General features: G+C 37.0%; 1 protein-coding gene across 1 annotated transcript in view; it reads right to left on the bottom strand.

The window, feature by feature from the left end:
• beat-IV (beaten path IV) overlaps window positions 1-26,909 on the bottom strand; it is a 207,999-nt gene that overhangs the window by 47,790 nt on the left and 133,300 nt on the right. The window contains exon 5 of the mRNA XM_073960365.1: window positions 20,616-20,749. Coding sequence (XP_073816466.1) covers window positions 20,616-20,749 — 134 coding nt within the window. The remainder of the gene's footprint in view (window positions 1-20,615; window positions 20,750-26,909) is intronic.

Genomic DNA, 26,909 nt, shown 5'->3' with positions numbered 1-26,909 from the left:
AATATTACGAAAGAGAAATTTTGGACCGAATCGGTAGATCCGTTCGAGAGTTGTTGTGCGCACGAGCCAGACAGACAGACGGTAGGACGGACATGGCTAAATCAACTCCAAATTGTCTGAAACACATTTCGTCCAAACATACTTGGGGTCTAAAACCATTATTTCGATGAGACACATTTTGCCCGTATGAAAGTGAATGCTGAGGGTATAAAAATCGATGTCTGATTTTTTTATGCGGCACCCCCCTAAAGTGTATAGTTTTGATAGATTTTAGGATTTGAGCACAATCGGAATATGTTAACACGTTCCACTGGGGCCTCAAATTTCCCATGGGGCCTATATATAGGTAATACTAAAATCCGACCCGATTTTCAAAAATTTTTATAGGTTTACTTGTTTAACCACAGAAATGAACTGGTAAAAATTTCTGAACTAGAGAAATTTCGTGAAAATTCACCTTTGGCCCCATACAAATTACTATGGAAACATTGAGGCCCCAGTGTCACGTGTTAACATATTCCAATTGTGCTCAAACTTTGGCAATCTTAAAATGTAACAAAAAACGGCGCCCCCTCCTAAAAAAATCACACATCGATGTTTGCCCTTTGAGCTAAAACCAGTCTAGTGTAAACTTCATTTTGACGCTCACTGTATGTTACTGTGGTCTATGTACAAGGCCAAGTTTCGTCATACAAAAATAACACTTTAGAAAGCACTGATAATACTCGTTCTGATGTAAGGTTCCAAAGCCTGGTATTTGCGCAAGAATATAAGGAATTTGAGAGAAACATTCATCAAATTTGACGGTGAATATTGAAGTCGTAGGAACCACGAACTGTATCGGCTATACAACAACATCTATATAGCTAAACGTATAGAGATAAAACGATTGAGTTTGCTCGGCCGTGTCATGAAAATGAGCAGAGAACTGAATGATAGAGAAAATATTTTCTTAGTTCCGCAAAAAAATTCGGGCACCACTTTGATTGCAAAAATACTTGTACAGACGGATAGATGGGTATGCATAAATCCACTTAGAATGGATTTCTATGTAGATCGTTAAAAGGAAATATGGCGCAAAGAAATTCCCAAGGACATAAGACCCTATACCGCTTTGTGCACGAATCATTAATTAATTTTGTAATGACTCTGGCAACTCTAAATCAAAGTGTATGACTTATGAAGTGTTTCTTATTCGGGTTGTTTGTGTTGGCTCTAGTTTATTATGTTATATATTGCATGCCAGTTGCATATTTTGATTTACAACCATGTTTTTCTTTCATATCATTGCTCATTTTCATAAAGTTGTCATAAGTTCATATGTTGTGGTTGTTTGAACGGGGGGCTGAGGGTGTTGAAACACTCGACATTATGACGAGGATTTGAAGTAAGGTCTTTTGTTAGCAGGTCACATTGTGGGGAAACAAACAACAGCTATTGGCTTTGTTAGTGTTGGTCTATATGTTTTCAATGAACCTTTTGCTGACATTATGTGGCGATGACCCCAACCAAACATCAAAGGAAAAAAAACAAACTCACTTTATTTTCTAATTTGCTTTGTGTCTTGAATTTTAGCACAAAACTTTTTTTTTGTTTTTTGTAAGTCTACCAAATTGAGTAGTCTAATTAATGGTCTGGTCACAAAATGTGTATGTCACCAAAAAGTTGACTTTATAATGTGGATTTCTTTTTATAGATCTCTGTGGGCGTCTATGGTCATTTGACTTTTGACTAACAAATATTCCCCATCAAAATGTTCCAAATAATTTTTTATTCATCGACAAAGTTGAATTCACATTTAAATACAATTTCATTTATTTGGTTTTCAAAGAAAAAAAATCCGATGTCTAAGTTGTTGGCTATGTTTGTAAAGATTCACAGATGAAATACGCATTTAATAGCCGTGATTTGGAATGTAAAACAATAGATGCCGACATTATTTCGACGTTTTCGTCAAATTTTGATTTCCTGGCCATGCCACATTTTTTATGGAAAAAGAGAATAACTAAATTTAAAAACAGACATCATAACTCATACGCCAATTCATATTGCTTGCCATCATTTGTCCTGTAACAACAACAACATCACTTACATTTTAATATAGGATTATAAATCACAATGTGCGGCGTTACATTTTGATTAAATCGGTTGCTGTGAATTTCGATTTGTTCGCTGTCTTGTTAGAACTTCGTAATCGTTGCAAAATTGTACAAATATTCCAACTGAATTGTTTACATGTGCAGCTTATGGCCCAAAAATGTATTTAAATAAAACGCGATATTTCACTGAGTTCTCGTTTTCATTTTTAATTTCCGCTAAAACGTCACGTTCAGTGTTACAATTCTTTGTGTGCAAATAATATGAAATAAACAATAAGGATATGTGGTGAGGAGAATATCTCTGGGCCCTTGGTTACACAGGCCTTTTGATGGAAAATTAAGTTCACCATCATTATGAATCTGTAAATTTACATATTTGTATACATTATTTTTCTGTTCCAGAAATTGCAAGAATCTACTTTTTTAAAATTTTTGAAAATGTTTTCCTTCGCGAAATTGTCAAAATTAAAAAAATTAAATCTGCAAAAAAAACTGATACAGGCCCTGACTTGTTTTGAATTTCTACTTAACCCTCGAAAAAGCTTACGATAAGACCAGGTGCAAAGTTTAAATGCAACATTTTACAAACAACCACGACCACCCATAAACAAATACGCGAATGATGATGATGATCATTGCCATCATCAGTGCTTGGAAAATCGTTGAATGTTTGCCATTGTCACGAATTTGATTTACCGGCATCATCGTAAATTTATTCTATTTATTTAGCATTTATTTATTGGCGTTCTCGTTTTGCACGAATCGATAGTAAATTTATGTTTACATTTAACATTTCCCCCATTTAAATATGGTCAAATAGAAATGGAGCAATATAAAGCGCGGAAAGAACATGTCCAATATTTTTGAAAATTTAACATAGCTGAATCCTTGGTTTACCCTTTTATAACACGCGACTTGTGATTGTATATTATACCAATTAAATATTTTTGGATAAAATGAAATGTTTTTGGTGCAAAAACTTGTATCCCAAAAATTGAGAGTAATGCTACATCCAAGGTTCTTGATGAATCGCCGTGAAGTAGATATGTATGGATGTAGATCTTGATGGTGACACTGAAACCGGATACGGACAAACATTGTATGCAAATTAATCTTTTTTAGAGTAGTAGTATAGTATTTTTGTATTACTTTATTTTATTTATAAGATAATTCCATGTTTACAATTACTTATATTTTTAATTATTACAATCCATTCACAGAGTGTTGGATGTACGATCGTTCCGAGGCGCAAACATTGATTCGGACCACTACCTTGTTGGAGCAAAGGTACGTACCCGTCTAAACGTTGCAAATAAAGCACGAACAGACACAACGCGGAAGTTGGACATCGATAGGATGCAAACACAACAGATAGCCACAGCATATTCCACACAACTAGCCCAATTGCTTAACGCGAGCACTCCTTGTCCCGATAACATAACGACACAATGGCAAAATATTGCCCACTCCATGCAAACAGCCGCAAAATCCATACTTGGATTCCAGAGACCTTCACAAAGGAATTCATGGTATGACCAGGAGTGTCGTGCTGCTACCGAAGAGAAAAATGCGGCATATAGAGCTACTTTACAATCAGTAGCAACACGTAGCGCTCGAGAGAGATATCGGGAGAAAAGGAGAGAAGAGAAACGTCTTTTCCGCAAGAAAAAGAGAGAAATGGAAAAGCGGGAGTGTGAAAAAATCGAGATGTACAGGAGCCAGAATGAAGTCCGAAAATTCTACCAAAGAGTGAAACATCAAACAGATGGCTTTGGTACAGGCACATCCTCCTGTAGAGACCAGCAAGGTAATCTGGTAACAGATACAGATAGCGTGCTCAGGATATGGAAGGAACATTTCTCCAATCTGCTGGTATCCAATAGTAGCGAAGACGATGATACCACAGATCCAATCCCAGAAGATGGTATAGAATGTATACCGCCCGGCCAAGATGAGGTTAAAACAGCAATCAACCAGCTGAAGAATAATAAAGCAGCAGGAGCCGATGGCTTACCAGCCGAGCTGTTTAAAACCGGAGGCGACGCGCTGATAAGGTGTATGCATCAGCTAGTTAGCACCATCTGGCAGGAAGAACGCGTACCCGACGATTGGAACCTGAGCATCCTATGTCCCGTCCACAAGAAAGGAGATAATACTGTATGCTCCAACTATAGGGGCATAAGTATTCTCCCTATTGCCTATAAGATAGTGTCAGGGATATTGTGCGAACGACTAAAGTCAATGGTCAACGAAATAATTGGACCATACCAATGTGGCTTTAGACCTGGCAAGTCCACCATTGACCAGATATTTACCCTGCGGCAAATCCTAGAGAAGACCCAAGAGATGCAGATCAACACATATCACCTTTTTGTCGATTATAAAGCAGCATTCGATAGTCCCCTCCGATCAAAGGTATTCCATGCAATGTCTGAATTTGGTATCCCCGCAAAGCTCATCCGGCTTTGTAAGATGACTTTAACTGATACTAGGTCCTCAGTTAAAATTGGAAAGAACCTCTCCGAAGAGTTTTGTACCAAAAGAGGTTTCAGACAAGGAGACAGCCTTTCGTGTGACCTATTCAACATTTTGCTGGAAAAGATAATACGAGATGCAAATGTCAAAATAAATGGCACAATTTACACCAATAGCCACATGTTACTTGCTTATGCTGATGACATAGACATCATGGGACGATCCGTAAAGGAAGTAACTGATACCTTTATGAAGGTCGAACCAGAATCTGCGAAAGTGGGTCTGGCGGTAAACGGCGAGAAGACCAAATTGATGGTGTCGACGCGCAAAGCGTCCATAGAGCTCGGACCAACTGTGGAAGTTGGTAGTTAATTTTTGAGGTAGTTAAAGACTTCGTCTACCTCGGCACTGCCATAAACACAACAAACAACATCAGTTGTGAAATACGAAGAAGAATTGTATTGGCCAACAGATGCTACTATGGTTTAAGTAAGCAATTTAAAAACAAAGCCACATCTCGTCAAACAAAAATAACACTATACAAAACGCTGATACTACCCATGCTAATGTATGGCTCCGAAGCATGGGTACTTGCGCAAGCAGATAAGGCAGTGTTTGGTGTGTTTGAGAGGAAATTTCTTCGAAAGATCTACGGGCCGATTTGCGTTGACGGTGAATATCGACGTCGTATGAACCACGAGCTATATAAGCTATACAAAGACATGAATATAGTAGTTAAACGTATCGAGATTCAACGATTGCGTTGGCTAGGCCATATCATAAGAATGAGCGATGATGAACCCGCTAAAAAGGCGTATGAATACATGCCACATGGCGGTGCACGCAGAATCGGCAGGCCTAAGCTTCGATGGAGCATACAAGTGGATGAAGAAATGAAAAGGCGCGGTATTCCAAAAAGTCAAGCGAGAAATAGAGAGGAATGGAGATCTTTTCTTAGTTCGGGCTATGGAACAAATGTTCTGTAATGAGCCAACTAAGTAAGTAAGTAAGTACAATCCTTTCACTGTTCTGAAATTCACTTTGACACTAAATTTTGTTGTTGAAGTTGTTGTTGTTGCGTAGGTTCTGTATTTGGTATTTACTATTTGGGCTGTTATGACATGGCTAACATAAAAGTGGCGTTTTATGCTTTTTACATTAGCACAAAAATGAGGTTTTAGGGCTGTTTCGTCATTTATTGGATAAAACAGGCAACATTTTTCGTCATTTACCATACAAACATAAATGACGATAGCTGCGTCATTTGTTTTAATGCTTGGTTTACACTCTGCATTGTTTCGTGATTTCGAAGGCGTTTCGTGATTTCGCGCGAAATCAAGCAAAATTTGCCATGATTTTGCATACAAAAATGAAATCATCTCATTACGTGATTTCAGCGAAATCACAATCCTCATGATATACAACTGTGTTTTTGCCTAAAAAAGTACCATAAGTTGCAACACTTTTCTCGTATCACAATACACAAGGTACATGGCGAATTGATGCAATAAAAAATTGTAATATCAAAATTTGTAAACAAAGAAAAAAAATAAATACATTACTTTGTTACAATGTTAATTTTTCATTGTGTTCCTGTACTTTTTCGTGGTAAAATTAGCAAATGCGCCAAATGTCAAAAAATAACTTCCTATACAAATTCGTTCAGACAGTGAGGCAACGGAAAAGTGGCAGCAATTGCAAATCAGGCAATTAGATGACAGCGAACAATCTGCTAGCTTTTACTTGGTCAATTTGGTATAGCAGAAAATTTTATTCTGCTCCATTTTTGTATAAAGAGAATTGGGAGTTTAGTACGGGAACGCGTTTCTGGCAAAATAGTGCAAATAGTAGTAGTTTGCAGGTACTGGAACACAACTTTCTGCCTGTTCCAGAACCTGCAAGAATCTACAAAATTTTAGTACGATAACAATTTTTCCCTTATGTTATCGAAAAAAAAAAAATATAAAAAATTTTAGATTTTAGCAGTTCTGGAACCGACCATTTATCAATCAAAATTTCTAATTTTGGTGCTATTAGGATAACATAATTATACCCTCAGCATTTATGCGAACGAGGGTATATACACTTTCATACTGGCAAAATGTGCCCCATCGAAATAATGGTTTTAGACTCCAAGTATGTTTGGACGAAATGTGTTTCGGACAATTTGGAGTCGATTTAGCAATGTCCGTCCGTCTGTCTGGCTGGCTGGTGCACACGATAACACACCAAAATTTGGCTTTCGCAATATTTTGTCCAAACTTAGTTTAAGTTCGAAGATGGGATTAATCGGTCCACTCCTTCCGGCACCTCCCTCACAAAACTTCGGAAATGTTCGGAAAACTTGCAAATTGCATTCGCTGCTGGTGAGCACGATAACTCTCGAACTAACCGATTTGGTCCCAAATTTAGCCTTCCTCATATTGTGTCATACTTTCAGTTCGAAGATAGCCAATACCGGTCTACAACTTCCGGTACTTCCCCCGCATATTTAAAAATGTCACTTAAATGGTATGCACGATATCTCTTGAACAAATTTGTTCCAAACTTTGGATCTTCTAATATGTTGTCCAAATTTAGTTTAACTTCTAAAATGGAGGTACCTTAGGGTACCTCCTCCACAAAAGTTCAACATTTGTGTCTAAGTGCAGTTAAGGATCTGTTCGAAGGTCCTTTGGGTATGTATACCGAAGCTGTTCGTTGTTGTCCTGCTTACAGCGGTATTATGTTTTCCTTGGACAAGTCTATGCTTCCTGGCATACTGGTCCATAAGTTATACGATGACCCGCTGAAATGACTAGTGGGCGCGATATCTATCGAAAATCGATATGACTCCCAAAATAAGATCCACTTCCATAATGGACTAAGTCAGTCCATTGCTTCAAGTACCTCCTCTGCAACAACTTTAATCCTAATCCATATTTTCGTCGGCAAGTTCAAATGTCCAAAAAGGGCCACAAAATAATGAAAATACCATAAATACATTCGATCTGACAGTACATGAAAGTTTCAATTAACATAGGCTGAGGGTATATCTCTGTCGGCAAAGCCGACTGATACTTTTTTACTGGTTCTTAAAAATTTCAAGTGTTTGTCCGACTTTTTATTCATGTAAAATTTTTAATAAAACAGTAAAAAAGTATCAATCGGCTTGGCCGACAGAGATATACCCTCAGCCTGTGTATATTGAAACACTTTTTTCCCAAAAAACGTATGTATTTAGAGGGTTTTAAAAATTTTGGGAGTATGAACCGACAAAAATGCTGATTAGGATTAAAGAGCAAAAGTTTTGCGGGGGAAATTCTTAAAGGAATGGATCGACATTGCCCATTATGGAAGTGGATCTCCAGCCACTACATATGGTACCATAGGGAGTTTTTACACCCTTCGGGCTGTGTGGATTTGCTCCTGAAAAAACTTTTACCATCGTAATTGAGGCAGCGAATGCAAGTTGCTTCAACAAAAATCAAAGTGATTCGATACCAGGTCTTAAAGTGAACTTATCCGAAATTTTGTTTGGCAGGTACTGGATGAAGTGGACAAATATAGTCCATATTTGAACCTGGTAGATATATTAGGATGTGTATGGACCAAAGTATGGACCAATTCGGCCACAATCGGAACAATTTTTCCGAAAATATCTGAAATTTTGTGGGGGAGGTACCTGAAGGAGTGGACTGATATTGCTTATCTTCGAACTTAAATTATGTTTGGACAAAATATTACTAAGGCCAAAATTTGGACCCAATCGGCAGATCCGTTCGAGAGTTATCTTGCGCTCCAACCCCCTCACACGGTGTCATAGGGATTTTGTGCAACTTTTGGATATTTTCTCAGGAAGTATGGACTTGCTCCTGATGAAACTTGTACCGTCGTATGGGGGGCAGTGACTACAATCGAGCTGATTCGATCTGGCTATGTGTGTCCGTTCGTCCGTCTGTCCATCTAAACCTTGTAATCACGCTACAGGTCGCAAATTTTAATCGGATCGTTACGAAATTTTGGTTGTTGATGGGGGTCTCGGAGGGGAAGAAGCCTATTGATATTTAGGGGTCGGAAAGGGCAAAAAACTTAGGTGGATAAAAAGACAACGTTTTTTTCCAAAGCGAATATCTCAGCTTCTATACGTGGTATGCCAAAAGCAAAACCTGACAATGAAAGTAGAAAATATCACCTCTCTAACGATGTAAAGTAGCTGCTCGTAGGTGATCAAACAACGAAGATATCACAATAGTAGCAAATAAAACCCCAATTTTCATTTTTGCGATTTTAATTATATTGACGAATATCACAGCTTTGGTTGGGGACTTTCCAAAAGCAAAGCCTGACTATGAAAGTAGAAGATTCCGTCTTTACAATGATGCAAACTAGGTCGGCGTAGGTAACCAAATAACGGAGATATCGCAATAGTCGGTAATACATCCCATTTTTCTAATTTTTTGGAAATCACGCTACAGGTCGCAATTTTGATCGGATCGTCACGAAAATTTAAGGGTTAATGGGAGTCTCACAGATGAAGAAGCCTATTGATTTTAGTGATGGTCGGATAATATTTAGGGGTCGGAATGGGCAAACACTTATTTGGAGAAAAGTCAACATTTTATTTCAAAGCCAATATCTCTGTTTCTTTAAGAGGTATATCAAAAGCAAAACCTGGCAAGGAAAGTAGAAAAAATCACCTTTACAATGATGCAAAGTAGGTTGTCGTAGCTTCTCAAACAACAGAGGTATCGCAATAGTCGGTAATGCATCCCATTTTCCGATTTGTTTGTAATCACGCTACAGGTCGCAATTTCGATCGGATCGTCACGAATTTTTTGGGAGTTGATGCGGGTACCACAGAGGAAGAAGCCTATCTAGTTTGGTGATGGTCGGATAATATTCAGGAGTCGGAATAAGCGAAAAGCCTATGTGGAGAAAAGTCAACGTTTTTTTCTTATGCGAATATCTCCGCTTCTGGTTGGAGTATTCCAAAAGGAATACCCGTCAATGGAAGAAGAAAAGATCTCGTTTATATTGTTACAAAGTATGTTGGCGTAAGTAAGCAAACCGAGATATTGCAAAATTCAGTTATATAATATAATCACGCTACAAGTTGGAATTTTGATCGGATAGTGACGAAATTTTGGTGGAAGATAGGGGCTCCACAGAGGAAGAAGCTTATTGATTTTGGTGATAGTCGGATAATATTTTGGGGTCGGAATGGGGAAAACCTCATTTGAAGACAAATTCAAAGTTTTACTCTTTTTGAATATATCGGCTTCTAGTAGGGGTATTCCAACGGCAAAGCGTGTCAATGGAAGAAGAAATTATTACCTTTACATTGGTGTAAAGTAGGTTGGCGAAGGTGGTCAAACAAGAGAGATACCACAATAGTACCAGGAGGGATATACTTTTACTGAATATTACTAAAAGTACTTCATTTTCAATATAGACTGACTATGTATTGATATTCTAATACAATCTATTAAAATGAGCCAAATTTTTTACTTTATTTTGCTTTTATTGTATTCTTATATAAATCGGACTTGAATACAAATGAATGACTATACACGGTGCGCCTTAACTAATTTTCAATGGAAGGTGCTTACACCTGGCAAGTTTTTATAGATTCTGAAACTACAATGCTCATAGATGAGAAATATCAAGAAAGAAAAAAAAATCGCTAGAGGGATTTTCAAATAAATCGCGATTTAAGTTCACATATTTAGGTGTTCTTTAGGTTTTCACGATTTTGCTTGGAAACCGCGAGTTCTATGTAAATGGGCCTAAGAAGAATGTTGTAGCTGTGAAAATTCTCCTCAAGTTTGACCTTTATGATATTTTCGTAGGTACTACCGTTTTCGAGATATAGAAATTCAAATTGAGACAATACACTGAGTGCATCGCCTCCTTATAAAACAATGTCATTACGGCAATTTCCCAAATAAAACTTATATATCTTGACAAAGGTACAACCTAGGAAAATAAATCATTCAATCTTGTATAGAATTTTCACAGCTTTAACATTTCCTTTAGTCCCATTTTAATATGACTTGCGGTTTCCAAGCAAAATCTTGAAGACTTAAGATAATAACCTAAAAATTTGAACTGAACCTCTATATCTTAAAAATGGTAGAACCTACGAAAAAACCTAAAGGTCAGTCTTGCAGAGAATTTTCACAGCTACAACATTTTTTTTAGACTCATTTCGATACGACTTGCGGTTCCCAAGCAAAATCGTGAAAACCTAAAAAAACCTAGAATTGTGAATTTTGATCGCGATGTATTTAAAAATCCCTCCGGCGATTTTTTCTGTTTTTTTTTTATTTTTCTTATCTATGAACATTGCTGTTTCAGAATCCGTGGAATCTTCCCATGTGTAAGCGGTTTTCATCAAAAGTTAGTTAAGGCGCACTGAGCATGACATTGTTTTATAAGGATGCGATACAGTCAGTGCATTGTCTCAATTTGAACTTCTGTATCTCAAAAACGGTAAAACCTACGAAAATATCATAAAGATCAATCTTGTGGAGAATTTTCACAGTTACAACATTTTATTTAGACACATTTACATAAGACTCGCGGTTTCCAAGCAAAAATGTGAAAACCTAAAGAACCCCTAAAAATGTGAACTTAAATCGCAATTTCCTTGTTTCCTGATATTTCTCATCTATGAGCATTGCAGTTTAAGAATCTGCAAAAACTTCCAAGGTGTAAGCACTTTCCATTTAAATTTCCATTAAACTTCAACACTTCATATATTCCATAAATCGGGAAAAAATTAAAGTTGAAAATTTTGTAGGGGGTTCTATTCATGTGAGCGGAAGTATATATAGTGTGCTTCTTCATTGCCCGCCTTGAAATAGATATATATTTATAGATGTAGATTATTTACACGGTGGGAATCGGATGCGGACACAAAGTGTATGAACTCCGCGCAAATTAGCGACGTTTTATAGGTTTTTGGTTGCTAAGATGCAGTCGATGCTACATCTTAGCCTCGAAATTAAATTTTGAGAAATATAAGTTAAAAGGATTCCTGTTGTCTTAGTTAAAGGCCTTCTCGTCTAATCCAATGCTACGCACTTTGTTGAGTTGCCGGGAGATCCTTGTGATTTTATTAAAACACTTGATGTTTAGTTCAGTGCTATGCACTTGTTGATTTTATTTACTTTATTAAATTAATCTGTTGGTGGCACTATGTGCCTTGCTTATTCAAAGTATTAATAAGAATGACCAATAACAATCATAAACCTAGCTTTGATTATAGCTGATACCAAATATTGCTTATTCGACAGCAAACGTTGTTTCGCTGTCTTGCAGTACTGGAGTACGTTCACATTAATAAAGTATCAAGTTACAACAATCGTTGAACTCAGTTGTTTATCAGAGTGTAACGTTACCCAGCAAAATGTTCGATGCCAAAGATGACATTCAATCATGGGTGCAAGTGATCTAGCATGTCATCTTTTTAGCATCTTCATCGATGAATTTTAAATGAGCGTGGACCCCAAAAGATGACGTTCTTTTCTGGATCCTAAGCATGTCATTTAACCAATGCTTTGACACGTCATTTTCACCCATGCTTTGACATGTCATTTTAACCAATGCTTTGGCATGTCATTTTCACCAACCCCTTGGCATGAAATTTTCATGTCTTGTTTGGAAAATGGAAATGCTGTATTGAAATATGGTTTTCATGAAAAACAAAACTCTTTATTAATTCAAACGAATTCATGAAATAGCTACAATTAATTTATCAGTTTAGTTTTTCAAAAGTTTACATCCAAAATTGCAATGTAATCACCACCGCTGCAACGCAAAAGATTACTTCCTCCGTTCTCCGCAACTGATATTCTTTCATCTTACAAAAGGTTTTTTCAATTATCTTCCCATCACCAGTTCAGATTTCAACATGGACTCCAAATGCACTCCTTTAAGTATTTTTATTTCGTAAATTACTTTTATTTTATAATTTTGTTATTTTATAACAACATTTGGGTAATTTATACTCTTTTGTTTAGTGACGGAAATATATAGGGATCTACAACCCGGCTTGCTTTAGGGATCTCTAAGAACAAAATGTAACGAACGGGGAGGAGAGACTTTTTATGGAAAATACCATTTATGCTTAATTAATTTATTTTTAATTGTTTCTTTCCAAAAGTATTTTCTTCTTTATTTTCAGATTCTTGTTCCTTTTCGTTTCGGACTTTTTTTTCAAATTCCAAGAAGCGAGATTTGAGCCCTGTTCCTTTACGTGCAAGAATCTTCAAGTTTTACAACTTTTTACTCGAAAAGCGTTCCTTTACTTCAGACACCATACAATTCATATGGAAGTAGATTTCAACTTTTGCTACTTTTGCCAGTTTTACAATTTTCAAAAGTAAAGGAACAGACCATTGATTGATTTCATTCTATGTCAGATTTAGAACAGACAAGGGAACTTTTAATATAGCAATGTGTGCAGTCCGATTCTATTTTTAGCTCGATGGTAGGGACTTCATATAATACCAATTGTTTAGAAGTTTTAGTTGTTTGATATGCAGAAACTGCAAGAATCTACTTATTTTTACTACGATAACAATTTTTCCTTTATGTTATCGGAAAAAATAGTAAAAATTAGTAGATTTTTGCAGTACTGGAACATACCAAAATGAAAATAAACAGGTGTGTAAATAAAAACACAAACATCATCTCTATTGGATCGATGAAATGGGTACAAATGCTGATGAAAAGATCGGATCTTTCACGACTTCCTTTGCATTGGTTCAAATCATAATGAAAAGATCGGATCTTTCACGACTTCTTTTGAACCAATGCAAAAGATGACATGAAATCACGTCATCGCAAAGAACCCCTTCCGTCAAATTTTGCTGGGTAACTCCTCCCTTCTGAATAATCAAGCGTCCCGATTGATACTTAAAATGCTATTTTGTAGATTTTTTTGTTTGAGCGTTTCAATTTTCTTCTGTGTTGTTTCCATAATTTTGAAGCACAATCACCATTTTTAGCGTTAATTACTTTTGATTTTGGACAAAGGTGGCAACAGTTATGTTTTTACATTCGCTTATCATAACAAATGTTTCATTCTTTCGTTTTAAATTTTTTGTGGCCAAGTTTTTCTTATAGGTCTAATAGTTAAGGTTTTACAATTTTCTTGAAACATTTTAGCATTTGTAAAGTTAAGGGCTTGTTCTACATTTTTAAATTGAATAATATTTCTTTTTAATTTTTTTAATTCATTTTCTTCTTAGATAGCTTTTGGTTCTTCTTATTCATAAAATGTTATTTCTTTTATTGTTTGTTGTTTCTATGGTGCTATGCACCTTTTATTATAAACATTGTTACAAACAAAGATTACTATTATTTATTCAATTACAATGATTTGATTTATTTTTTAGATGCCTTATTATTTATTCTCATTTACAAAATATGCTTTTTTATTTATTAATGAATGTTGTCCTTTTTCCGGTGCTATGCACATTTTATTAGGACAATTTTTAATGTTTTAAGTAATTATTGTGCTGAGCACATTTTTCAAATTACAATGTTTCCTTTTTTATAATATTTTGAGAGTACCAGTATGTATTTTCCCTATTTCATTTTCGATAAAGATAATCTCAGACTGAGAATAGTCTAAGATTTCCGTAAGGCCTAGGCAACCTGTAAGTAGAACCTCAAGACAGATGAATTTATATTATTTTCTAATATGACTTTTATGAACTACTTTGCCTGATTGGGTCAATACTGTGGAGTGTCTATTTTCCTTTACGATTTCTTCTTTGAACCTTTTGGATAACTTAGTACCTAGTCGTTTGTTCTGCTTTAAAAAAATTTTCTGGCCTTCATGATATTCTATGGGTTCTTTCTTATTTTTGTTGTGGTATTGTAAATCAGATTCTTGTTTTTTTAAAAGCTTCTCATAATTACACTGCACCCCGGTTATCTACCTCTCTGCTTAATTGCCTTTCCCGTTTAATTGCCTCACAACTTTAATCCCCAAAGTTTTTTCGTATAAATGAGTTCAAACTTTCCCGGTTAACTACTTTTCTATAAGTACCCAATTCGGATATTTGCCCGTCAAATATTTTCCCCAAAAGGAACATACAATAATACTTTTATCGGTTTATTACCCACGCTGGTGTATTTCTGAGATAATCAATTTCGATGTCTACCGGAATTGTGATGAACATGTCCAGTGATATGTTATGCTCACTGATGACTAAATTTCTTATGGGTTAAATAATATAACTTAGATATTTTTAGACTTGAAATGAAGTATTCTACTATACACAGTTTTGTTTTTTGAAGATTATGTTCTAATTGTTGTCATTTTTTGTAAGCTTTACATGAGATTTTTATAACTACCCACATGAGGTAGCTATGCGGGATTTTCGTAACTGCCTTTCCCGCATAACTGCCTAATTTTTTTGGAATTTTGTGAGAGGTAATTAACCGGGGTGAAGTGTATTCAATCTAGTGCGCTCATAGTCTTCGGGTCCAAAAGTTGTTGGTCTACCGAAAAATAAATCTACTGGTTTTTTTTTTCCTGTGGAGGTGTGGATAGAGTGATTATATTCATTGACACTGTCTTCTAATAATTCGATGAACTCTTTATTTGGTTGTTCGTTCTTAAGACACCTCATTATTTCGGCCAAGGTGGAGTGAAATCTCTCAATTTGACCATTTACTTCACTTTTGTAAGGCGGTGCGGTAAATGTTTGAATGTTGAGTTCATTTTCTAACATAAATTTTATGGATTGTGAGTTAAAAGACCTTTCGTTGTCGATTATGATGACTTTTGGAACTCCAAAGTAGAACAGTATTTCTCTTAGAGGTTTCCTAACGTTTTCTATACTCTTTTCGTCCAGCATTTTAGTTACTACGAACTTGGTGAATTTATCTATTGCTGTTAATACCTCAAATTTGTCGGTTGAAAATATGTCAATGTGGAAAGTGTGACCGGGGTATGTGGGAATTGGTGTTTGGTTCAATTTTGGAACATTGGGATGTCGCTCGTATTTGTTTTCCTTACAAATTTTGCATAATTTGACAATGTCCTTTATTTTCCTTGTCATCGAAGGAAAGTAATAATTTTCTAAAATTTGCTGTTTATTTTCTACGTGATTTCTATGTGCTCTATTATGGGTATCAATTATTATCTGTTTCTGTCTTTCTTCGTCTGTAATATCCTCTAATATTATTTGTGTAAATTTTATTTGGAAACTGCTGAAGTATGCTGGGTATATTGATTGCATTTTCAGCATTAAGGATTCCGAAGTTTTTATGCAATTTACCACAAGTGGATTAAGATATTTTAATAAAATTTCTTTTAAGGTATCATGATCAAATGCACTTCCCCTTACGATGTGACGATGGTACGATGGTTACGTCAGATTCTTCTATTAATATTTGGTTTTTGAAGGTATTCATAGGGACTTCTACTGAATGGATGAGATTTTCAGATGAATTTTCAGCACTGTGAATTGTTGGTGTTAAAGAATTCACGTTAGTGATTGGGGGTCTAGATAGCGCATCTGCGACTACGTTAGAACTACCTGGTTTATAAATCAATTCATAGTTGTATTCTTCTAACTGTGCCTTCCATTTCTTCATTTTTACGTTAGTATTTTTGTTACTTAACGCAAAGGTCAGCGGTTGGTGGTCAGTGAATATTTTTTGTTTCTAGCACCATATAAATAGCAATTTAACTCTTTCAAAGCCCAAATGATGGCTAACATCTCTTTCTCATTAGTTGCGTATTGCTCTTCTGCCTTACTAAGAGTTCTAGATAGGTACGTAATCGGTCTATTATTCTGAGATAAGACTGCGCCCAGTGCGTAATTTGATGCATCTGTAGTGAGTTCAAATGGTTTATCAAAATCTGGGTAATGCAATACGACTTCATCCGAAACTAAGCAATTTTTAAGTTGCTTAAAGCTTTCAATCTGTTCGGGGTTCAAGTCAATGCTATTTTTTTTTTTTTTGATTGGTTTCTAGGAGTTCTACCAATATCACCTCTCATTATCGAAGTCAATGGTTTAGCTATTTGGGCGTATCCCCTAACGAATCTTCTATAGTGTCCAGTCAATCCTAAGAATGATCGCAAATCATGAACTGTTTTGGGTTGGGGAAACTTCACTATAGCCTTAAGCCTGTCTGGATTTGCAGAAAAACCTCCTTGTTTTACGTTGAATCCTAAGAAGTTAAGTTCTTCCTTTAAAAATTCACTTTTCCCTAGATGAACCTTCAGATTGGAACTTTCCAGTGTTCGAAATATTATCTTCAGGTTATTGATGTGTTCCTCTTTAGTTTTACCAAATATTAAAATGTCATCTATGTACACGTAACATCGTTTCCCTATATGGTCCCTAAGGATGTCGTCTAAGGCCCTTTGGAAGATTGATGAAGCGTTGCGCAAGCCAAATGGTAATCGAGTAAATTCGAACTTTCCATTTTTGACCGAAAAGGCTGCCTTTTCAATGTCAGATTCCTTTAGGGGAATTTGATGGAAACCACTTTTTAGATCTAGAGTTGAAAAGTATTTATTTTCACCTAGATTTGCTAAGATGTCTGTTATTTCAGGTATAGGGTATCTGTCAGGTCTAGTTATCTCATTTAACTTCCTATAGTCAATTACCATACGATACTGTTTTGTACCTGAATGGTCTTGTTTTTTTGGTACTATCCAAACCGGAGCATTATAAGCTGAACGAGATGGGCGAATTATTCCGTCTCTTAAGAGTTCTTCGATTTGCTTGTCAATTTCAGGCTTCAATGCCATGGGGTAGGGGTATGATTTTGAGTAAACTGGACTATCGCTAGTTGTATTTATTTCAGCTTGTACTACTGTTAAGAAAGTAAGTTTCCTATTAGGGTCTGCGAATAGGTTTGGATGTTCATCCAGAATTCCTCTTATTTTCTTCTCATCCTCATGGGTGAGATGATTGAGTCGTAAAGTAATGTTGTTTACCTCACTAATCACAAGTTCTTTCAATGGAAATTGTTTTCCGTTTAGAATCGTAAAGTACGATTCCTTTGTGAAAATTACAGCATTTAAAAACCTTAAAGTATCATTTCCGATTATTCCATCAAAGGTTTCTAATCCCGGAAGTATGTAGAATTTAAATTTTTCAGTTCCACAGTCGAATATGTCAATGAAGCTATGATTGTTAATGTGAATTATTCCGCCAACAGAATTCACAGAAAAAGGTTTATTGTTCGGTAGAGGATTTTTGATGAATTTGCTTTTAACGTAATTTTTATTTGATCCTGTATCTATTAAAAATTTCAATTCGTTGCCATTTTTCATTTTGTATGGGAAATACGGCAACGTTGAAGCTAATCTAAAAAATTTACTTCATCAACTATTCCTGATTGCTCGTCTTGCTCTGTCTCTGTTCCGTCATCATAATTTACTTCATAATGATAATTTACTTCAGAATAAAAATCGTTCTTTATGTCAGCCTCGATATTAAACATTCTTTGATGTTTGGGTGGTTGATGGATATTCTCTGAAGCTTGGTGTTTATAATTGGACGCAAATGCACGACTAGTTTGTGGTCTATTTTGGTAATTTACTTGTTTCGTTTGAATAGATTGGTCAACATCCATGGGAGGTAACGGTTTTGGAGGGAGTGGAGGTCGATATCCTCCAAACTGATTGGATCCAGGATGAGGCACTGCTGAAAGATTATTTGGAAAAACTTGTTGACCATATTGCCGTTGTTGGAATGTTCGGTTACAATTTGGTCCTGCATATTCTTGCCTATGATTAAAGTTTTGATGATGTGGGTTAGCTTCAAAAGTTAATTGAGGATAAAATTTTGGGAGATTTGGTTGGAGATTTTTATTGGGCCTCGGACCTTTTTCTGTGGCTTGTTGTATCCGAACACCTAGGTTACCTAATTTTAAACAAGCGTTTAATGCCTGTAGTAAGCTCGTTGGATTTGTCACACTCAACAAACTGGGGAGATTTCCGTTTAACCCTCGGACAAAGGTATCTAATGCTTTGTCTCTGAATGTTTGGGTTAAAACATCTAGAGCTTCTTTTCCGAGCTCTAAGCAATCAATCTTATCCAGAATTAGGGATAGATGGTGGTAAACCTTCTGATAAAATTCCGTCACCGTTTGATTTCCCTGGGCCAACACAGTCATTTGATATTCCAATGTTGAAATATCTCTTTTGTCTGAAAAGTGAAGTACCAGACATTTTCTTATTGCCCTCCAATTTAATGGAGTTCGATATGACTCTAAAGCCGTGTCGGCGTCGCCGACAATTTTGTGCCTAATGGTGTGAAGAATCGCAAAATATTTTGCTGTACCTTTATGTTGTTCATAAAGGGACATGATTCTGTCAACTGCCTTTCTCCAGGAGTTGAATTCTCCGGGTTTCCCTGAAAATTCTCTTAAAGTTTTCACTATATCGGGAATTTTTTCGCAATCAGATAAGTTTTCCGGGGCGTTTATATTGACGTCTTCGGTAGTGCAGTTATCCTCCCCACCTTTTAAAAGGTTTGCCACCGTTTCTGTTATAACGTTAATCAACTCACTTGTTTGATTCTCAGTGAAAAAACTGAATTTTTTGGTGGTGCCACCAGAATTTTGGGTTGTATTGTTGGAAACACTCATAGTTTCAACTTTGCTGATTAAATCCTCCAGGTCACTTAACATAAATTCCAAATTTGCCTACTACTTTTATTACAAACTTTCTTTGACACTCTCTTTCGAAAATTTTATGTTGCGTTGCTTTCTTAATTTTTGTTTCACGCTTTTTAACTTAATATTAAAGATCACTTCCTTTTGAAATTATTACGTTATGTTTACTTTAATAAATTTTTAATTTAATTTTGTGTTCTATTCTTTGATGCTTATTACTAACAATAATTTTTTACTTCACTAACTTACTGTTATTATAATAAACTTCATGTTTCACGGTCGCAGCTATCTCGTACGAAAATTCCTGTTTGCAGTCGCTACTAGGGGGCTGTCCTTCCTTCTCGTTGGGCGCCAGTTAAAAGGATTCCTGTTGTCTTAGTTAAAGGCCTTCTCGTCTAATCCAATGCTACGCACTTTGTTGAGTTGCCGGGAGATCCTTGTGATTTTATTAAAACACTTGATGTTTAGTTCAGTGCTATGCACTTGTTGATTTTATTTACTTTATTAAATTAATCTGTTGGTGGCACTATGTGCCTTGCTTATTCAAAGTATTAATAAGAATGACCAATAACAATCATAAACCTAGCTTTGATTATAGCTGATACCAAATATTGCTTATTCGACAGCAAACGTTGTTTCGCTGTCTTGCAGTACTGGAGTACGTTCACATTTATAAAGTATCAGGTTACAACAATCGTTGAACTCAGTTGTTTATCAGAGTGTAACGTTAACTTATATACAAATTTAAATGCGGACAAAGTGATTTTGATAATTACGCGATTTACACATTTTTTTTTAAAATACATATAAATGAAAACGGTTTATTTGAACTCTATTTCCGTTTAAGAAGCCTAATCATCATCTAAACATTTTACAAATATTATGCAATATACTCACTTATGTCCCTTCGTGATAACTTTTTAGTGACAATTGTGCTCATTAAAATAGTTAGCGTTTTTTATAATATTTTTTTTCTTAAAAGCAGAATTAAAACCGCAATAACTTTTGTCCGCAACAACCAAAATTTGCTCGCCAGCGGATTTGTACTGGGGATTTTTTTCTAAACCTACGTACCAAAAATCTTTGATGTTGGCCGAAAAGAAAAATTTTAATTTTTGGAAATGTAATATGAAACATTTCCCATATACCAAACAATTTTAGTAAGTAATCTTCTGATTTATACAGACCTCGATAATATGTTGGGGGTTGTGTCCGCATTGTAAGTAGACATAACGCCCAAAAATTTTTTGACGTTGTGTCCAAATGTCATGGGGCGTTATGTCAGGTCGCCGTTTTAAAATAAAGCGGCCCTTTTTTATTTCGCACATTATACAGCATGTTGTACAGTTAGTGTTTCCACTTAAAATAACTACAAATTAAATAGCTATGAACACTTACCGGCTGATCATTGATAAACCACTGCAAATGTGATGCAGGATGTGATTTTCCCGATGAGCAATTTAAATTTAATATTTCACCAATTTGATATTGAAATTGTTGGCCTTTTATGTGGGGTCCATCACGTGGCAAATCTATTGAAAATTAAAACGGAAAAATGTAGCTTTAATTGAAAGGTTTCGCAATATTATTTGCTTAATTTAACATTTACAAATAGACTTAATACATCATTATAGAACAGTTTTCAGTTTTTCAGTTTTTCATTTTGATTTTTATTTTATTCAATAAAATATGTCCTACCGATGACGATGATGATGATGATGTTTTAACTAATGTGTTATTCAATTCGTTGGACTGATGATTTGTTGTCTCTGTTGGGTGAACTGAAAGTTGATTTGGTTGGATGAGTAAAAAACGTGACCTGAATTCTTTGGAATATATGAATGTGCTTAAGTTTTACAAAACTAAATTCAACAAAAAAGATTACATGCGGAAGTCTGTTTTCACACGTTTTTATATAGTTACAGTGGGTATAGCAGATGTATGTAAGTGCCAAAGTTATCTTTATTGTAAAATGTAGAGAAATGTATGTGTGTATATGATGACATTCTAACAAGACCTTTTTCTTTTGATTTTAACCTTGAGTTTTTTAAATCATTTTAAAATTTATAGCATTTAATTTAACCCATCCATAAGATCCTCAGAAGATGTTTGCTAGTTGCTTACTTAACAAAACACACGAATGTAACACGTGCTTGGAAATGAATATACCCGATTTTTTACGAATTCGGAACGAAGTTCTGCACAAGTTTCCGATGCTGATGTCGAATTCGTAAAAAATCGGAACAAAATTTTGTGAAGATGCCTACGAATTCGGGATGTTTTGTCGGAAAAAAATCGGAATTCTGAACGAATACGTAAACATCCTCGAATGAAAAAGGAAAATTTTAAGGGCATTTTCGATTTTCTGCACAATTTCGGTTAAAACTCTAAACGAACGACCGAAAATGGACAGAAAATATGATGAATTTCGGATACTTTTTCAGAATATTGAAAAAAATTTGATGTTTGATACGAAATTCGGAAAATTATCAGATGTTTGATCCGATATTCGGAAAAAATCGGAATATTTTCGAAAGTTTTATCTTTCTTTATTTGTTGAACTTTATAAATTGGATTTTATAGCATTCATTCTAAAATAGAGCCTTTCCTAATAAAGTTTCCATATGCCATCACGCTGTTGTACTTTATTCAACGTTTCTAAAATAAAACAAGTAAAAAAGTATCAGTCGGCTTTGCCGACAGAGATATACCCTCAGCCTGTGCAAATTGAAATACTTTTTTCACAAAAAACTTATGTATTTAGGGGGTCGTATGAACCGACAAAAATGTTGATTAGGAAATGTTGATAAAGGAATGGACCGAAATAGACCATGGGGGTGCCATAGGGGGTTTTTACACCCTTTCGGGCTGTTTTCTCAAGAAGTATGGACTTGCCCCTCAAAGAACTTTTACCATCGAATATAAGCTGCTTCAACAAAAATCAAAGCGATTCAATAGCAGGTCTTGAAGTATACTTATCCAAAATTTTGTGTGGGAGGTACGGGATGTAGTGGACAAATATAGTCCATATTCGAACCTGATCTATATCTGGTAGATATTATGAGAATGTGTAAAGTATGGACCAAATCAGTCACTCCCATCAAGAGTTATCGTGCGCACAATTTTTTCGAATATTTTTGAACTTTTGTGGGGTAGGTAAGTGAAGGAGTGGACCGATATGGTTTACCTGCGAACTTAAAATAAGTTTGGAAACAATATTACGAAGGCCAAATTTTGGCCGGAATCGGCGTTTCCGTTCGAGAATTATCTTGCGCTTCCACCCATAAAAATTGTGTCATAGGGTTTGTTTTTCAGGAAATATGGACTTGCCCCTGAGGAAACTTGTACCTTCGTATAGGGGACAGTGAATACAAGATGTTACAACAAAAACCAAGGCGATTCAAGAGCAGGTCCTAAACTGAACTTTTCCGAAATTTTGTATGAGAGGTACTCGAAGGAGTTTGCCGATTGAGTCCATATTGGAACCTCATCAAGTCTGGTAGAAATTTCATAATGTGCAAAGTATGGACCAAATCGGTTACTCCCTTCAAGAGTTATCGTACGCACAAATTTTCCGAACATTTTCGAACTTTTGTGGGGAAGGCACCGGAAGGAGAGAACCGATATAATCCATCTTTGAACTTGAACTAAGTTTGGACAAAATATTACGAAAGCCAAATTTTGGACCGAATCGGCAGATCCGTTCAAGAGTTATCGTGCGCCCCAACCACTACACACGGTGTCATAGGGTTTTTTGTAACTTTCAGGCTATTTTCTCAGGACGTATGGACTTGCCCCTAATGAAACTTACAGCGTCGTATAGAGGACAGCGAATACAACGTGCCTAAACAAAAATCAAAGCGATTCGAGACCAGGTCCTAAACTGAACTTTTCCGAAATTTTGTGTGGGAAGTACCCGAAGGAGTGGACCGATTGAGTCCATATTGGAACCTCATCTAAGTTTGGTAGAAATTACACGATGTGCAAAGTATGGACCAAATCAGTGATGCCCTACAAGAGTTATCGTGCGCACAATTTTGCGACAATTTTTGAACATTTGTGGGGGAGGTACCTGAGAGATTGGACCTATATGGCCCATCTTCGAACTTAAATCGAATCTGGACAAAATATTTCGATACCTAACATTTGAACTGAATCGATTAAGGCACATTTTTGGTCGTATCAAAGTGTAAATACCCTCTTTAGCCTAAAGGCTGAGGGTATAATTAACAATACTATATATTATAAACAACTTTTTGCAAAACTTCCCATTTTCATTTGTTTTAAAACACATAGTAATTTGTTCCGCTGCGTCTCAACTGCTGCGAAATAACTAAAAACAAGGTACAGCATGCAAACAAAACAAAGAAATTTTCCAATAAAATTAAAAAAATATATATTTACAAAATAAAACACTGAAACTTAATTTTTTTCAATTATTTTTTTATTTTTAACTTTTTAGTAAACACATTTTTTGACCACTGAGAAGCTCATAACCAAAATACAGTCAATTTAGGCCGAAAATGTATATTAATACTTTAAATTGCCTGACATCGAGTGGTACCTTTATATGGGGGCTACTCCAAAATCTGACCCATGTCCAACATTTTTGGTGGAGGAGTGTCTGTACAATTGGTAACTCCAATCGGAAGTGTGTAGCGTGTTTGGTACAGCAAATACGCAAAATCGGTCGAAAATATATATGGGAGCTATATCCAAATCACAAAAAAAACCAAAAGCTATAGCGTTCTTCCTGTGACTAATTTTCAACTGAATCGGACAATAAATGCGACCTGTACGTTGCGAACAAAAATACATGTACAGAGGGACGGACATGCATAACTCGACTCAGAAAGTGATTATATGTATATCGCCAAAAGGAACTATGGGTCTATTTCGTTTCCTTCTGCATTTTACATACAAATGCACAAAGACATAATACCGCTTACCATACACAAAGACATAATACCCCTTACCTTAGTGTGGTGTAGGGTATAAAAACAATAAAAATTTCCTTTCAGAATATGTGCTGAGTACTGGGAAATTAATCCGAAAAAAATCGAATCAAAATTTCCTTTCAGAGAATGCGCAGAGCACTCGGAAAATAATCGGAAAAAAGGTTAGGAAATCTCGGAAAAAAATCTGATGTCAAAGCCATCGGCAAAAATTGTTGGCTGGGTAACTAAGAAGGTCAACTAACTACTTCCCAATCCCACTACAGCGGGTTCTCTGTACCGGATTGACCACACAACATCAGCGGCTGTCACCTCAGTGTACATGTGTTTGTATTTGTTTCGATTTTCTGTGCTGGGAGCGGCATATCCCGGAATGTCTGCTCCGGATTCTTTTGGTCCGTGCCGGGACGGAGGAAAACCCAGGACCAATATATTTGTCCTCGGTTTGTCACATCCTCATCTTCACCCATATCCAATCTTCGGTGAGATGCATAGATGTCAGCAGTGGGTGCATTTGAGGGGTTGCTCTGGACTTGGCCACGCGAGGGACTACGATAGGGACTATGTTGCTGCATGTTGCGCGAACACAGCCCACAGTGAGTCGTCGTCAGATTACGAAACTCCTTCGTCGTCGGATTACGAAACTCCCCCGCAGTCCCCCAAACAGCAGCCGCACGCGCAGCATTTAACACCAGCCGTTGTTGTTCCAATCCCAGAAAATGCATCTTTTTTGCAATTTAATTGCAATGGATTCCGAGCTAAGATCGATGAAATTGTGGACTTTATGAATCGGAAGAAGATCAAGGTCGCGGCGGTGCAGGAAACCATGCTGAACGACCACAGCTCAGTACATTCTGATGGTTACAACGTAATAAGGAAGGATTGCACCATATGTGGAGGTGGGGGATTAGCTTTCTTTTTCACCAGTCTGTTCAATACAGACCTATCTCGCTTGAGCCTGCCTTTAATGACCCGTACATGGAATGTATGGGGGTAGCAGTCAGGTGTGGAACTGCCGAGATAGAGTTGCTGAACGTATACATCCCGCCGAGAAAAAGCTGTATCTTAGATTATAAGTCTGACATTAGCCCGCTTTTGGAAGGTCATAATCGTCTGGTCTTGGGGGACTTTAATGTGCATCATGAGATGTGGCATTCGGCCCTCGGAAACGACCAGAGAGGTATAGCGCTGGCTGAGCAGATTGATAGCTCTACGTTTTGCTCGGTCAATGAGGACGCCCCCACCAGAATTAGAGGAGCGTGTCACAGTTCGCCAGACATAACCTTCGTGTCACCTGGTCTGACAAATGACGTCACCTGGCAACCCGTCATTTCCCTTGGATCACACCATCTCCCCATAATTGTCGCCATCAGCAGACCAACCGATTTCATCACCTCTGAACGCCGCACATTCGTCAATCATGGGAAAGCTGATTGGCCGAGTTTCAGAGAGTTCACCAATCACCGCTTCAGAGAATTGCCAAATCCTTCTGATGTTCGGGTAGCGGAAAGGACGTTCCGAGACATCATCAATGCTGCAGCCGCTCGCCATATACCTGCTGGTCGAATACCAGAAGTAAGACCAAATTTCACAGCAAAGGCGACGGGATTAGCAAATGAGCGTGATGAGCTTCGTCGAACAGGCTGGTCGGCGAATATAAGCGGAACAGGTTGTTAAATCATCTGAAGAGTTGCAACATTGGTATAAGCAAATTGGGGACAACGGTTAAGTCACTCTCGAAATCCGGAAGGAGGGAGTCACGTTTGGCGACGTTACGTTGACTGACCCGAAGAGGTGTGCAAGTTACTTCAGTCGACTATTGGTCGAGCACCCCGAGAGTGACAGGGCGAAGAGAAGAGTGTTACGTCGCATTAGATCTCTTCCTGCCGAGGATGAACCACCACAGTTTACAATTGATGATGTTGCGAATGCCATCAGGAACGCTAAATCATCCAAAGCGTTGGGCCCTGACGGAATTTCCATGGTAATGTTGAAACAGCTTGATGAGCCGGGAGTGGAGTATCTCACTAAAGTTCTCAACCTGTCGCTAGCCACCCTTATTGTTCCCGAAGTCTGGAAAATGGGCAGGGTGGTCCCGCTACTGAAGCCAGGCAAGGATGTCAGCAAAGGTGAATCGTACAGGCCGATTTCGCTTTTTTCACCTGTAGCGAAGAGTCTTGAGGCCTTAGTCCTTCCCAGCATTAGAAATAGCTATCAAGTTGCCGATCATCAGCATGGATTCGACTACAGCACTGCACGCCATCTCCACATATATTTGTCGAGGACTCAACCAGAAACGGCCGTGTGATAGAACAGTGATGGTGGCGCTTGACTTATCAAAAGCCTTTGATACTGTCAAGCACTTCACGCTGTTCGAGGATATCGATAATCAACTATATGTGTGGTCGCCAGTCATACGTGGAATTCAGGAGCAAGAAATCCAAGCCCCGTAGAGTGAAACAGGGAGTTCCTCAAGGAGGGGTGATATCTCGGGAACTGTTTAAACTCTACTTTTCCTGTATTCCGTCCTCTCCAGACGGCATTGAGATCGTTACGTATGCGAATGATTGTACGATCCTGGCGTCAGGTACCTACACTGATGACATCTGTGAGAGACTGAACTCCTATTTAACCGATCTTACCACCTTTTTCCACGTGAGGAATATGCAGATATCCGCCACTAAATCGACGGCCACTCTGTTCACCACATGGACGGCGCAGTATAGAAGAGAGTTGA

The sequence above is a fragment of the Musca autumnalis genome, unplaced genomic scaffold (assembly GCF_047663935.1).
Source record: "Musca autumnalis isolate F117 unplaced genomic scaffold, ASM4766393v1 scaffold_1, whole genome shotgun sequence".
Lineage (NCBI taxonomy): Eukaryota > Metazoa > Arthropoda > Insecta > Diptera > Muscidae > Musca > Musca autumnalis.
The sequence above is the reverse complement of the archived record's forward strand: the minus strand, read 5'-3'. Positions and strand labels throughout refer to the sequence as shown.